Below are 15,413 nucleotides of genomic sequence, written 5' to 3'. Positions count from 1 at the left end.
CAGAGCCTAGAAAACAGCCTTGCCTCAGTCTCCTTCAGCTCCCTAAGGGGACCTTGGGCTTCAGGTCACTCCAGGGCTGAGGTGAGACTTCATGGGTGACATGTTGAAAAGCAGATCCAAAGGAGGACCAGCTGGAAAGGGCACAGGGGAAGAGGAAGGACACTATCTCTGAGAGGAAGAAGGACACTATTTCTGAGAGAGCTTCCTCTCATTCCAACTCCTCCCGCAGTGCCCAGCACCAATGTCTGCAGACACGCACCATTGTTGCAGGTTGTGGGTAGTTGGGCCGGAGAGACCCACTCAAGTTAAGGCTCTTGTCTTGTATCCCGCTGAAGTGAATGCAGCGGGTAAAAGGCTAGCAGGCGATCGGGCTTGTGAAAATATCAGCTTTATTCCAAGGACAAGACTGAAGCCAAAAACCTCGGCTTCAGTTCAGCCAAAAAAAAAAAAAAAAAACCCTAACTTCCACAGGCCCTCACTTTTATCCCTTAGATTCAGGTACCACCCCAACGAAAGTATCATTTAGGAAATTATAGACAACAATATCTAACCCACTAACCTAAAGTCAAGAAAGCAAGACCCTAATGTAATACAACATCAATTCCTAAGATAAAAAACTAAAATGAGGGGCCGGGCGGTGGCGCTAAAGGTAAGGTGCCTGCCTTGCCTGCGCTAGCCTTGGACGAACCGCGGTTCGATCCCCCGGTGTCCCATATGGTCCCCCAAGCCAGGAGCAACTTCTGAGCACATAGCCAGGAGTAACCCCTGAGCGTTACCGGGTGTGGCCCAAAAACAAACAAACAAAAAAAACTAAAATGAAAAAACATTGATTATAATAGTCAAAAGAAGTGTAGTATCAAATTCAAATGATTACAATTATAAGAAAATTACAAAAGGTGAAATTTCTACAGAGTCCAATGCCAATCTGTAAAGAAGAGGGGTCTGGAACTCCGAAAAGACGGGCAAAAGACACTTGATGAGTCTGAAAAAGTGGGTTGCAGCCTGGTACAGGGTACAAAACTCCAACAGTCAATGATTTCTTCCTCAGGCCGAGATCAGGAGGCTTGTAACTGTGGGTGAAGGAGATGGTTTGCACATGTGAAGGGATTCCGGAAAATTAAATGTTAAGGGCTAGGAAGAGAGAGGGAAGGATAAGGAAAACAAAATTGGGGAATCTAAAATTAGGAAAAAGGAAACTACATACAAAATATGCAAAACAGACAGACAGAACAAGGCATACACATACAGACTTCACAACAAATATGGCCATAACACTCATACTTACCAATAATATTTGTTGGAAAGGATCCAAAATAGAGCAAAAGAAAAAATTCAGCTGAATCAACAAAAAGCGCTTAAAAATGTAATAGCCGGCACACTGTTTAGATGAATAATTTCAAATTCAAAAAAAAATTTTTATGGTAGAACAGAGCAGATCTGAAAGAGAATTTCATGCACAATACAAACATGGAAAACACTATTATAAGTATATAACAGTATATATACAGAGTTACTGTATATCAGGAACTCTATGATAGTCAATCATAGGTGGGGAGCACTATGAAGAGAGTCTACCTAAAAAGTATAGTTATGTCAGCATTATGAATTCATCTCCAGCTTAAAACCTAAATTGAGGGAAATGAAGCAATGATGTTAGGATAAAATTTTTTTTCACTGTTTAAATGGGTTTATTAAAGAACATTCGTAGGAAGGCAACAATGTTTGATTTGTCATTTAAAAAAGCTGCTTCTTCATGCTGGATCATAAAGATGAGATGTTACAGAAGTACAAGCAACTTCCTAATAAAATTCTGATAGTTTAGCACAATGTAGTAATTTCTGCAATGCTAGAATAAGTAAAAAAAAATCTCTTCTATGTTTCTTTTCAAATTGTGATGGACAATGAAGATGGCATAAAGAAGCCATTGCCTGGAACCCAGAGTCTGTCTTATGCCAATAAACTTCTAGGGTGTGGCCTTTTTGTAATCAGGTCAAGGAGTTTTTCTCCATTTTCCCATTTTTCTGGACCTATGCAAACAATGGCGATTCCCACTATCACACCTTTAATATATTTTCTTACTCTTATCCTTTAAGGGAGAAAATACAACTTACTGAACTTAAAAACAAATAACAGTAGTAGAATGCCTGTCTTGAATACGGGCAGGGATGGGAAGGGGGAGGGGGTAATGTTACACTGGTGAAGGGAGGTGTTCTGGTTATGACTGTAACCCAAATATGATCATGTTACTTAAATATATATTCAAAAAAGAAGCCATTTTTATTATCTTTATTTAAACACCGTGATTACAAATAATTGTACTTGTATGATTACAGTCATGTAAAGAACACCCCCCCCTTCACTAGTGCAGGATTCCCACCACCAATTTCCCAGATCTACCTACTCCCCACCCCACCCACACCTGTACTCGAGACAGGCTTTCTTTTTCCCTCATTCATTCACATTGTTATGATAGTTTTCAGTGTAGTTATTTCTCTAACTGCACTTATCATTCTATGTGGTGAGCTTCATGTCATTAGCTGCACCTACATGGGAGGATTGGGGGAAGTAAGGGTTGGTACTGAGGCAGTAAAATATTAGAAATGAGCTTTGTAGGGCAGTATCAAGGTCCCAATACAAGATGGATATTATGGATATATAGAATATATGCACACAATAATATCAATATAAAAAAAAAGAAAAAAATTTCCACTGACTGTCCCAACATAAACCAGTGCTAGAACAGCCTGCCCTCCTCCCAGAGCGCATTCCCATTAGTATAGGGAGAGATAGGGGGAAAGCTTGTTGACCCATATAGAGTCCACCTAGACCGGTGCCCAGGGAAAGACTGAAGTCCAGGGGAGAAAAACCCTATACCTGGCAAGAGCTGGTCTCCAGAATCAAGGACGAAATCGGAAGCCAGATGTCTGCCCGCCCTCCTCCGCATGCACTTCCCCCCTGGAGTACGGAGGGAGGGGGGACCCTGAGGACCACTAAGAGTCCACCTGAACCCATTTCTGGCCATCTGAGCTGGCACCCAGAAAAGGCCTGGAGTCAGAGGAAAAAGACAAGGATGGCTGGGGGCCTGCCAAGCCTCCCAGCACTCCTCAGGCTAGGAATATGGGTCCCAGTAAACTCAGGTTTTCTGATCTGTTAGTTCAGTGTGGAAATTTTTAATTTCAGTTGACAAAACTTCTTTTTTGTGTGTGTGTGTGTGTGGTTTTTGGGTCACACCCGGCAGTGCTCAGGGGTTATTCCTGGCTCCATGCTCAGAAATTGCTCCTGGCAGGCACGGGGGACCATATGGGATGCCGGGATTTGAACTGATGACCTTCTGCATGAAAGGCAAACGCCTTACCTCCATGCTATCTCTCCGGCCCCGACAAAACTTCTTTTTTTTTTTTTTGGTTTTTGGGTCACACCCAGCAGTGCTCAGGGGTTATTCCTGGCTCCATGCTCAGAAATTGCTCCTGGCAGGCACGGGGGACCATATGGGACGCTGGGATTTGAACTGATGACCTTCTGCATGAAAGGCAAACGCCTTACCTCCATGCTATCTCTCCGGGCCCCGGACAAAACTTCTTGATGCTTAATTTTGCTCCAGTCAAGTTTATCGATGCTTTTTTTTTTTTTTGATCTCCCTGAGCGTTTTCCATAATTCTACTCTAAACTTCTTGAGAGGACACCTATTAGTTTCCTACTTTTTAGATTATTAGAGGAGCCACCTTGATTTCTGTAAATATGGGGGTGTACTGCAAAATTACTCCATAAGGCAAGGATGTAGATTGCTTCTTAAAATGTACAGAAATGTAATTCAGGGGTTACAAGATAAGCACGGCAACGAAGCGAAGCGGAGCAGCCGCATTTCGGATGTGGGTCCTGAAGAGGCTTTAGTCCTTGGATGTAGGCAGGCTCAGCAGAGAAAAGGTAGAGAGCAAGGCCACTGTGGTTTAAAAGTCTCTGGGTACACAATCGAGGCAGGAATTGGCCCGACTTGCATTGGGTGGGGACATCTTACCGGGATGGGTCCTGAAGAGGATATAGTACTTGGATGTAGGCAGGCTCAGCAGAGAAAAGGTGCCATTGTTTTTTCTATTCATTCTGTAAGTACTGATCCTATATTTTTAACATCACAGGCTACAATTTTCACTTTTTCCACTTTAATAAGTTCTGTCACCTCTCTGAATTCAACATCATTCAGTACAAAAGTCCACACATTATCGCAGAATCTGTATGTACTTAGAGAGCCCCTGAAATTGGCACGGTTCCTGACTCTCTGAGCCACCGCTGAATTTACAGCCTTATCCAACTGGAGTAGAACTTGGAGGGCAAGTTGGGGGGGGTAATCTGTTGAGACTGTATGAGCTGATCAAGGCTCTCCTGAAGACTGTTTCCCAAAGTAGTATATCTGTAGAACTGATATGCCATGGTTTAGGAGAAGAAATTGTTTTCTTTACTCAGGCTTGTAGCAAGTCAGCCCTTGATGGGGCTGACTGATGGAGTGATGGAGGATGAGGTCTTTCTCCTACAGCTCCCAGCACACAAATGCCACTCTCGCTTTTATCCCTTAGATTCAGGTACCGCCCAATGGTGAGATTAGGTACCACTCAATGGTGGCAGCAGAATTAGGTACCACCCCTAAGGTGGGAGGAGAATGCCAGGTCACACCCTAGGGTAGGGCACAATCACCAGTAAGGGGAGGGTCAGTAAAATAATAATCTCATTAAAAATGTATACATATACAATAAAGACAACAACAACAAACCAGGGACAGAATGCACAGAGCCCTACCACATTGGGGAGGGCACTTGCCTTGATGTGGCACATCACCTGCATGCCATAGGGTCCTCAAATTTCCAGGAGGAACCACTGAACAATACCAGGTGCGCGCCTGCCCCCCAAATATCAGAGTTACTAGCTAAACACACAGAAAGCCATGTCCTAGGTGAAGTGAAAGACAAAGGAGAAAGATGAAGAGAGGGTCAGCTGAGGTTGCTGCCACTAGGCTCCGGCCATAGACTTATCTCAGGACACCACAGACCAATCTAAGGGAATGGAGCTTAGACAAACTGTGAGCTATTAGTTTTATTATTGTCTCTTTAGGTCACACCCGGAGGTGCTCAGAAATTGCCCATAGCAGGCTGTGATGCCAGGAATTGAAACATAATCCATGCTGGGTGGCTAATTGGAAGGCCTCTCCTCCTGTGCACCAGCTCCTACATTCGGATGCAGCGTTCAACCTCCATCCCCCGGCTGGCATGAGGTGCTTTCCATTCGACAGGCTGACATTCCTGTTTGTCATGGGTGACAAGCTGAGTGGCTGGGGGCACGGCAGCATTTCTTCCCGAAGACGCGGGGACACGGGAAGGTCGCTCGGACTCCTCCGAGGGAGCTGGGCGCTCTGGTGCGGAGTTAGGCAACACATGCTCCACCACCCATCCGGAGTAGGAAGAGAGCGCGGGGAGGGACCCCCCTTCTCCCAGGACATCCTCGCCCCGCGGCACCCAGTCGCGGTGGTAGCGCAGGCGGCCTTTGTCGGAGCGGCGCAGCGCCTGCAGAGTCTCCCCGCAGCGCCCGTCCGAGGGCATGGGCATGGCTGAGCGCGCAGCGCAGCGAGTGGCCGGGAGCAGGGCCGCTGGGGACTGAACAGGGCTGCGAACCTGAGGGAGGAAACCAGGCACTGCGTCCTTGGGGGAACCTGACCTAGGCCCCGCCCAGGAATGGGAGGGGTCTCGGGCAGAATCACCTCCAACTGAGGCCTTCCCCTTCCCGGCAGGGGGCTGAAAAGGATCCAAGGTCTTCTCCGCATCCCCACTCCCACCGCCCACTCCCCGACTCCATCCCTGATTCCTTCATGGCACACACCTGAGCCAGGCAGTGTTTTCTTGGCTGCCTTTTCTTGAGCCCTGGGGAGGGAGGGGGGTTCGGGGCCACACCTCCTGTCCTTGAGTCTTATTCCTAGCTCAGCTGACAGACAGATCCTACCTGGTGGTGCAGGGGGATGCTCTTGGGTGCTGGAGATTAATCCTGGGAGAGCCAGAGATGGCTCTAGAAGGCTTTGCAAGTTGAGATGAAGGGCCTCCATGAAGGCTGGGGGTGGCGAAAAGGGTTCTGACTCAAGGGTCTGGGTGGACTCTGAGGTTTTGCCTTGCTGACAGGCTCTCAGCTCTGGGGCTCACCGCTGGAACTGAATTAGCTACCACCTTATGTGGACATACACAATAAAGACGACAACAACAACAAGCCAGGGACCGAATGCCCAGAGCCCTACCACATTGGGGGAGGGCACTTGCCTTGCATGTGGCACATCCCCTGCATGCCATAGGGTCCCGAACTTTCCAGGAGTGATTCCTGAGTGCAGAGCCAGGAGTAACCCCTGAACCATCCCGGGTGTGCTCCTGCCCCCCAAATATCAGAGTTCCGAGCTAAACAAAGAAAGCCATGTCCTAGGTGAAGTGCAAGACAAAGGAGAAAGATGAAGGGAAGTGGTCAGATGAGTTTGCTGCCAGTAGGCTCCTGCCTTCCCCTCACCTCAGGACAACACAGACCAAGCTAAGGAATTAAAGCAGAGAGATCCAGTGAGCTATTAGCTTTATTGTTCTTGTTCTTGTTCTTGTTATTCTCATCATCATCTTTTATGGTCACACCCGGCGGTGCCCAGAAATTGCCCCTGGCAGCCTGGGGTGCCAGGTATTGAACCACCAGCCATGCTGGGTTGGCTGAGTGGAAGGCAAACACCATACCACTGTGGTGTGTCTCCAGCCCATGGCCGGATTCTTTTTCTGGAACCAGTCCCAACTCATCCACTGGCTCACTTCAAGCCATGGAGAGGTGCACCTCCTCTCCAAAGCTCATTTCCACACAAGGCTTTGAGGGCAGTGGGCAGGCCGCGGCCACCAAGGAGAGGCAGCTCATCATGGAGCCAGGCCAGGCCAGGCCAGGCCAGGCCAGGCCAGTGGAGCCCTCGCATGCAGTTCTCAGAACACAGGCTCTGAAAGTCTCTGACTCAGCTCCTGTCTGACAGTCCAATCCCCCTTGGGCATCCCAATGGAAAAGCTGAACAGGCATATGCAGGATTCTACCCTCCCCATGGGGACCCTCCAGAGAGCCAGCTGTCCATGAGGAGGAACAGAGTTGCTCCTGGGACCTGCACCCTTTCTGTTTCGAGGAAGAGAGAGGTCACCCCTAACTGTCCCTCATCCACAACAGGTATCTCTTGGGCGAGAAGTGGAAGAGAGGCCCCAGGTGCGGGGCTAGACTCAGAGTCCGCGCCCATGCCCACACAGGTGCATTAGCACCCAGGAGGGTTAGGGGAAAGCTTTTTGGTTAGGTCCAAAAGCCCTCAGAAGCCTCCTTTTCTGGGAGCGCCTTTGACTATGCAGGGGCATCAGGAGGGAGGGAAGCGGGCACAGCAATCCAGCTCACGAGAGCTGCTTTCTGCAAGAGGAGAGGCTGGGACAGGAGAATGGTGTCCGGAAGAAGCATGGGGCAGGCTCAGAGCTACTTGTGATTTCTGTGGAAATGGGAAATGAGAAGGGGAGGCTCTATCTGTCAGAGAGACACCCCCCCACCCCGAGAGGGGCTATCGCAGATATTCAGGACCACCTAGATTCTGTGCTCCCACGTCCGTCCCAAGTGACAGACACAGAGGTAGAAAAATAGATACTGGTAGGAATCTCCCTCCACTGGGCAGACTCCTTCTGGGCAGCCGGTTCAGGGCCCTTTCTTGCCTCTGTCCCATGGGGTGGTGGACTGGGGCGGCAGCTGGCCATACTCCGGGCGGGCAGCATCAGGAACGCCAGAAGGAAGAGGTCAGGAAGCCTTTGGGGACGGGCACCTCCCTGTCGTGCAAACATTGCTCCAAGAACTGCTGAAGGCGAATGAGGGAGCCCATCTGGCCTGGGCTGGTGATGGCTTCCATCCTGGGCAAGTACTCCTCTTGGAGGAGAAGGAGCATCTTCCAGAACTGGAGCCGATACTGCCTCATCAGGGCATTGCCACACACCTCCAAGAAGTCATAGAGAAGGGTGGCGGTCACCTCGGGCAGCGGCTCCAGGTTCAAGATCTGGGCCAACCAGCGCCAGCCCTGATTGAGGCCGTGAGGGTGAGTCTCCTGGGGGTTCCCGCCTGGCCACCGCAGCTGAAGGATGGCAGCATAGAGGCGCATCATCCCCGACATGCGCTTCAGGAAGCTGTGCTGCTGCTCCACGGTGGCCCCTTGAACCCGGTAGCCAAGACTCCTCTGGTAGTCCTCAAGAGCCATCCCTTCTCGGAAAGCTGGGTAGAATGGGACGGAGTAAGGACACTTCTTGTGCAGGTGAGCGAGCAAGAGGTCTCCCACCCTGGGGTGGAGCTCCCAGATGCCAGCGGCCACCAGGGCGATGGGGAAGGCAGCTTGGTGGTGGGAGGCCACCTCCTCTTCTCCTTGTTTCACCAACTTCTCCGCTAGCTTGTACTGCACGAAGTCCAGTCCCTGGGGGGTCTGAGTGACCGACACGGAATGGCCCCCGGTAGAAACAGGTTGGCCAGACAGCAGGGCGTGGATCCTGTGGAAGATCTCTTGGAGCTTGGAGCCTGCCACGGCGGAGATCTGGCTCACGGGGATGGTGGCTGCCTTCTGGAGGTTCATCTTGATCTTCTTGGTCTGGCTGTCTTGGGCGTTGGTGAGGCCACCCAAGGCCAAGGCCAAGGCGCACCGGTCGGCTGCATCCTGCAGCTGCTGGTACCACTGCATGGTGCTCTCCTGGGCCTGGCCCTGGAGACCTTGGCTCTGCTTCCCTCCCGAGCCCTGGCTGGGGGCTGGCAAGTCCTTGTGGACCTCAGGCTCCTTCTGCGTGTGCGATGGCTGAGGCTTGGCCCGGGCCGCTTCTTCCTGCCGCCGCTTTTCTCCCTTGGCCGCGGCCACCTCCTGCTGCAGGGGGGCAAGGAGGTCCCGAGTGTCCTGGAGAGCTTGCTCCGCCACAGCCTGGTCCTCTGCAGCGGGAGGGAGATGCTCCCCGGAGCCAGGAGTGAGGGCGGAGATGTGGCTGCACGGTGGGCTGGCAGGGGCGCGCGAGGTGGCGGGATCCCCCTGAAGCAAGTGCGGCTGCTGGGCCCAGGCAGCTGGCGGCTGGGGGAGGCGCGGTCGCTCCTCCTGCGGGGCGCACAGGCTTGGCCCACGACCCTCAGCCTCCTCCTGGCCAAGTCGCTCCTGCTCCTCTGCCTTGAGGCGCTGCTGCTCTGCTTCCCGGAGCCTCTGGTGGAGAAGCTGGGCTCTGTGGCGATGCGCGGCTTGCAGCTGCTCTTGCCGGGCCAGGGCCTCCCGGGCGCTCTTCTCCAGGACCCGCCGCAGGTCCTGGCACTCTTGGTGTCGCCTCAGCTCCTGGTGCTCCTCGAAGCGCTGCAGCTGCTCCGACGCCCTCTCCGACAGGGCGCGCACCTGGCGCTCCTGCTCCTCCTGCCAGTGCCGCAGGCCTGGTGTGCCTCTCCTCCTGTGCGCCAGCTCGTACATTCGGAGGCAGCCTTCGACCTCCATCCCCCGGCTGGCGCGAAGTGCTTTCGAGTCGAGAGGCTGACATTCCTGTTGGTCCCGGGTGCCATCCCGAGTGGCTGGGGACACGGCAGCAGCATTTCTTCCCGAAGACGCGGGGACACGGGAAGGTCGCTCGGACTCCTCCGAGGGAGCTGGGCGCTCTGGTGCGGAGTTCGGCAACACATGCTCCACCACCCATCCGGAGTAGGAAGAGAGCGCGGGGAGGGACCCCCCTTCTCCCAGGACATCCTCGCCCCGCGGCAGCCAGTCGCGGTGGTAGCGCAGGCGGCCTTTGTCGGAGCGGCGCAGCGCCTGCAGAGTCTCCCCGCAGCGCCCGTCCGAGGGCATGGGCATGGCTGAGCGCGCAGCGCAGCGAGTGGCCGGGAGCAGGGTCGCTGGGGACTGAACAGGGCTGCGAACCTGAGGGAGGAAACCAGGCACTGCGTCCTTGGGGGAACCTGACCTAGGCCCCGCCCAGGAATGGGAGGGGTCTCGGGCAGAATCCCCTCCAACGAAGGCCTTCCCCTTCCCGGCAGGGGGCTGAAAAGGATCCAAGGTCTTCTCCACATCCCCCCACCCCCCCACTCGCTGACTCCATCCCTGATTCTTTCATGGCACACACCTGAGCCAGGCAGTGTTTTCTTGGCTGCATTTTCTTGAGCCCTGGGGAGGGAGGGAGGGAGGGAGGTTCGGGGCCACACCTACTGTCCTTGAGTCTTCTTCCTGGCTCCGCTCTCAGACAGATCCTACCTGGTGGTGCTGGGGGATGCTCTTGGGTGCTGGAGATGAGTCCTGGGTGAGCCAGAGATGGCTCTAGAAGGCTTTGCGAGTTGAGATGAAGGGCCTCCATGAAGGCTGGGGGTGGCGAAAAGGGTTCTGACTCAAGGGTCTGGGTGGACTCTGAGGTTTTGCCTTGCTGACAGGCTCTCAGCTCTGGGGCTCACCACTGGAACTGAAGTAGCTACCACCGTATGTTGACATACACAATAAAGACAACAACAACAAACCGGGGACAGAATGCCCAGAGCCCTACCACATTGGGGGAGGGCACTTGCCTTGCATGTGGCACATCCCCTGCATGCCATAGGGTCCCAAACTTTCCAGGAGTGATTCCTGAGTGCAGAGCCAGGAGGAACCACTGAACCATCCCGGGTGTGCTCCTGCCCCCCAAATATCAGAGTTCCTAGCTAAACCAGGAAAGCCATGTCCTAGGTGAAGTGCAAGACAAAGGAGAGAGATGAAGGGAAGGGGTCAGATGAGGTTGCTGCCAGTAGGCTCCTGCCTTCCCCTCACCTCAGGACACCACAGACCAAGCTAAGGAATTAAAGCAGAGAGATCCAGTGAGCTATTAGCTTTATTGTTCTGGTTCTTGTTCTTGTTCTTGTTATTCTCATCATCATCTTTTATGGTCACACCCGGCGGTGCCCAGAAATTGCCCCTGGCAGCCTGGGGTGCCAGGTATTGAACCACCAGCCATGCTGGGTTGGCTGAGTGGAAGGCAAACACCGTACCACTGTGGTATGTCTCCAGCCCATGGCTGGATTCTTTTTCTGGAACCAGTCCCAACTCATCCACTGGCTCACTTCAAGCCATGGAGAGGTGCACCTCCTCTCCAAAGCTCATTTCCACACAAGGCTTTGAGGGCAGTGGGCAGGCTGCGGCCACCAAGGAGAGGCAGCTCATCATGGAGCCAGGCCAGGCCAGGCCAGGCCAGGCCAGTGGAGCCCTCCCATGCAGTTCTCAGAACACAGGCTCTGAAAGTCATTTCATTCTTCCTTGAACCCTGACATTTCTGGCTCAGCTCCTGTCTGACAGTCCAATCCCCCTTGGTCATCCCAATGGAAAAGCTGAACAGGCATATGCAGGATTCTACCCTCCCCATGGGGACCCTCCAGAGAGCCAGCTGTCCATGAGGAGGAACAGAGTTGCTCCTGGGACCTGCACCCTTTCTGTTTCGAGGAAGAGAGAGGTCACCCCTAACTGTCCCTCATCCACAACAGGTATCTCTTGGGCGAGAAGTGGAAGAGAGGCCCCAGGTGCGGGGCTAGACTCAGAGTCCGCGCCCATGCCCACACAGGTGCATTAGCACCCAGGAGGGTTAGGGGAAAGCTTTTTTGTTAGGTCCAAAAGCCCTCAGAAGCCTCCTTTTCTGGGAGCGCCTTTGACTATGCAGGGGCATCAGGAGGGAGGGAAGCGGGCACAGCAATCCAGCTCACGAGAGCTGCTTTCTGCAAGAGGAGAGGCTGGGACAGGAGAATGGTGTCCGGAAGAAGCATGGGGCAGGCTCAGAGCTACTTGTGATTTCTGTGGAAATGGGAAATGAGAAGGGGAGGCTCTATCTGTCAGAGAGACACCCCCCCACCCCGAGAGGGGCTATCGCAGATATTCAGGACCACCTAGATTCTGTGATCCCACGTCCGTCCCAAGTGACAGACACAGAGGTAGAAAAATAGATACTGGTAGGAATCTCCCTCCACTGGGCAGACTCCTTCTGGGCAGCCGGTTCAGGGCCCTTTCTTGCCTCTGTCCCATGGGGTGGTGGACTGGGGCGGCAGCTGGCCATACTCCGGGCGGGCAGCATCAGGAACGCCAGAAGGAAGAGGTCAGGAAGCCTTTGGGGACGGGCACCTCCCTGTCGTGCAAACATTGCTCCAAGAACTGCTGAAGGCGAATGAGGGAGCCCATCTGGCCTGGGCTGGTGATGGCTTCCATCCTGGGCAAGTACTCCTCTTGGAGGAGAAGGAGCATCTTCCAGAACTGGAGCCGATACTGCCTCATCAGGGCATTGCCACACACCTCCAAGAAGTCATAGAGAAGGGTGGCGGTCACCTCGGGCAGCGGCTCCAGGTTCAAGATCTGGGCCAACCAGCGCCAGCCCTGATTGAGGCCGTGAGGGGGAGTCTCCTGGGGGTTCCCGCCTGGCCACCGCAGCTGAAGGATGGCAGCATAGAGGCGCATCATCCCCGACATGCGCTTCAGGAAGCTGTGCTGCTGCTCCACGGTGGCCCCTTGAACCCGGTAGCCAAGACTCCTCTGGTAGTCCTCAAGAGCCATCCCTTCTCGGAAAGCTGGGTAGAATGGGACGGAGTAAGGACACTTCTTGTGCAGGTGAGCGAGCAAGAGGTCTCCCACCCTGGGGTGGAGCTCCCAGATGCCAGCGGCCACCAGGGCGATGGGGAAGGCAGCTTGGTGGTGGGAGGCCACCTCCTCTTCTCCTTGTTTCACCAACTTCTCCGCTAGCTTGTACTGCACGAAGTCCAGTCCCTGGGGGGTCTGAGTGACCGACACGGAATGGCCCCCGGTAGAAACAGGTTGGCCAGACAGCAGGGCGTGGATCCTGTGGAAGATCTCTTGGAGCTTGGAGCCTGCCACGGCGGAGATCTGGCTCACGGGGATGGTGGCTGCCTTCTGGAGGTTCATCTTGATCTTCTTGGTCTGGCTGTCTTGGGCGTTGGTGAGGCCACCCAAGGCCAAGGCGCACCGGTCGGCTGCATCCTGCAGCTGCTGGTACCACTGCATGGTGCTCTCCTGGGCCTGGCCCTGGAGACCTTGGCTCTGCTTCCCTCCCGAGCCCTGGCTGGGGGCTGGCAAGTCCTTGTGGACCTCAGGCTCCTTCTGCGTGTGCGATGGCTGAGGCTTGGCCCGGGCCGCTTCTTCCTGCCGCCGCTTTTCTCCCTTGGCCGCGGCCACCTCCTGCTGCAGGGGGGCAAGGAGGTCCCGAGTGTCCTGGAGAGCTTGCTCCGCCACAGCCTGGTCCTCTGCAGCGGGAGGGAGATGCTCCCCGGAGCCAGGAGTGAGGGCGGAGATGTGGCTGCACGGTGGGCTGGCAGGGGCGCGCGAGGTGGCGGGATCCCCCTGAAGCAAGTGCGGCTGCTGGGCCCAGGCAGCTGGCGGCTGGGGGAGGCGCGGTCGCTCCTCCTGCGGGGCGCACAGGCTTGGCCCACGACCCTCAGCCTCCTCCTGGCCAAGTCGCTCCTGCTCCTCTGCCTTGAGGCGCTGCTGCTCTGCTTCCCGGAGCCTCTGGTGGAGAAGCTGGGCTCTGTGGCGATGCGCGGCTTGCAGCTGCTCTTGCCGGGCCAGGGCCTCCCGGGCGCTCTTCTCCAGGACCCGCCGCAGGTCCTGGCACTCTTGGTGTCGCCTCAGCTCCTGGTGCTCCTCGAAGCGCTGCAGCTGCTCCGACGCCCTCTCCGACAGGGCGCGCACCTGGCGCTCCTGCTCCTCCTGCCAGTGCCGCAGGCCTGGTGTGCCTCTCCTCCTGTGCGCCAGCTCGTACATTCGGAGGCAGCCTTCGACCTCCATCCCCCGGCTGGCGCGAAGTGCTTCACGCGGAGTGAAGAAGTTGCAGAAGTTTCTCAACAAAGGCGAAAAAGGGATCATGGTTTTGGATGGGGGACACGCTGCCCATTGAGGTGTACTGCCACCTGCCGGTCATGTGCGAGGACCTCAGCCTGCCCTATGTCTATATCCCCTCCAAAAGGGACCTGGGCGCTGCCGTATCCTCGAAGCGAAGGGCCCACTTGCGTGATCATGATCAAGCCTCATGAGGAATATCAGGATGCCTATGATGAGTGTCTGGAGGAGGTGCAGGCCCTGCCCTCTTCTCTGTGACCCAAAGAATTGAGGGGAGGATGCAGCACTGCAGGTTGGCACAAGCCTGGAGCTTAACTCATGGCAGCCTCCAGTCTAGGAGATGGAGGACAGTAAATGCTAATGCTGCTGAGTGGGTTTTTTGGAGCTGGGGATGGAACTGAGGGTGGTCAACTGACATGCCCCTTAGTCCTTTCTGCAGCTGGTGCCAGACTGTGCCCAGCCTCTGTGGTAAGGTTCTTCCAAGAAAGCTGCAGGCTGGTGTAGAAGAGAAAAGTCCTGCAAATAAATCTATTTGCTCCAGTTTAAAAAAAAAAAGGTTTATGTTAGAAGCCACACATGTTGGCTAAGGTCTATTAATAAGACAGCTTCGTGCCTCCTGAAATCTGACTGCTGTGGATCATTTCTTTGCTGCTACCCTCAACCTTCAGACCCGCCAGCTGGAAGGGGTTGCAGGCTCCTGGCCTGGCCAAAACAGGCCTCACCATCCATACACAACCATCAAAGACTCTATAATTAAGATGTAATTCTATGCCAGAATGGATTCTGTATTTCCTGTACCAACATCTCTCTATTTCCTCCAACCCAGCCCAGCCCTGGAAACCAGTCCTTTGACTCTCAGATAAGAGATTCAGACAAAGCAGCTACATACAAGCATGTATGTGTTGACAAGGAAAAGCAGACAATGTGGGGGGTGTCCCACTGGCCTGAAGGCCTAGTGCTGTTTCTCCCCAGTTCCAGCTTCTCTATACCAGAATTTCCCAAGCTGCTTGCTGACTTTGAGCCAAGAGCAGGATCTGATTGCTCAGGGAAGAATTTCCTGCTGCCCTAGCCCTGCTGTCCAGCCCAGCACCTCTTAGTCTCCTGATGGCACTCCTAATTTGGTGTTTTATCCACATGCTCCTTCCCTTTATCCAAACTTCCCACCCACTCTAAGGGAAACGATTCTGCTCACATCTCATGATACCTCTGCAATGAATCTTGCACCCCCCGAACTGTCCCTTCCTCCCTAGCTCACAGGTGGAAGAGAAATTAAATTCTGCCATTATTGCTGCTACAGTAGGAAAGAAAACTTGGAGAGATGGGATTATCAAGGAAAGGAATTGTTGAGAGGTTGCGGGGACCACCTCTTCCCTGCCTTCACCTCTACAGTGCCCTGGATGACTAGAATATCATCTTCATTTTTACAATACAAAATCAGCATTTAGGGTATCAACTCCAAATGTCTGTGCATGACTAACACTCTGGAAATAGACTTGAACTTCCCAATAATTCCACCAAGTCTACATACAGTGTCTGCCCCCCTTTTCTGGTGGCT

At 53.9% G+C, this 15,413-nt stretch overlaps 2 protein-coding genes and 2 pseudogenes across 2 annotated transcripts; 1 reads left to right on the top strand and 3 right to left on the bottom strand.

Annotated features, from left to right (window-relative positions):
• Positions 1 to 4,093: 4,093 nt before the first annotated feature.
• LOC126023844 (transcription initiation factor IIA subunit 2-like) lies at positions 4,094 to 4,457 on the bottom strand (annotated as a pseudogene).
• A 3,329-nt stretch (positions 4,458 to 7,786) lies between these two features.
• Positions 7,787 to 9,856, bottom strand: LOC126023805 (mRNA export factor GLE1-like). Its single transcript, XM_049784177.1, has one exon. The coding sequence runs from the start codon at positions 9,854 to 9,856 to the stop codon at positions 7,787 to 7,789; it is 2,070 nt and encodes a 689-aa protein (XP_049640134.1).
• Positions 9,857 to 12,088: 2,232 nt separating this feature from the next.
• On the bottom strand, positions 12,089 to 13,825 carry LOC126024296 (mRNA export factor GLE1-like; the record flags this gene model as incomplete). The annotated part of the gene is made up of 1 exon (XM_049784687.1): positions 12,089 to 13,825. A coding segment is annotated over one exon (1,737 nt), but the record flags the coding sequence as incomplete, so codon positions are not given.
• Positions 13,826 to 13,835: 10 nt separating this feature from the next.
• LOC126024295 (H/ACA ribonucleoprotein complex subunit 2-like) lies at positions 13,836 to 14,413 on the top strand (annotated as a pseudogene).
• The last annotated feature ends 1,000 nt before the right edge of the window (positions 14,414 to 15,413 follow it).

Source organism: Suncus etruscus, chromosome 12, assembly GCF_024139225.1.
Source record: "Suncus etruscus isolate mSunEtr1 chromosome 12, mSunEtr1.pri.cur, whole genome shotgun sequence".
Classification (NCBI taxonomy): domain Eukaryota; kingdom Metazoa; phylum Chordata; class Mammalia; order Eulipotyphla; family Soricidae; genus Suncus; species Suncus etruscus.
The sequence above is the reverse complement of the archived record's forward strand: the minus strand, read 5'-3'. Positions and strand labels throughout refer to the sequence as shown.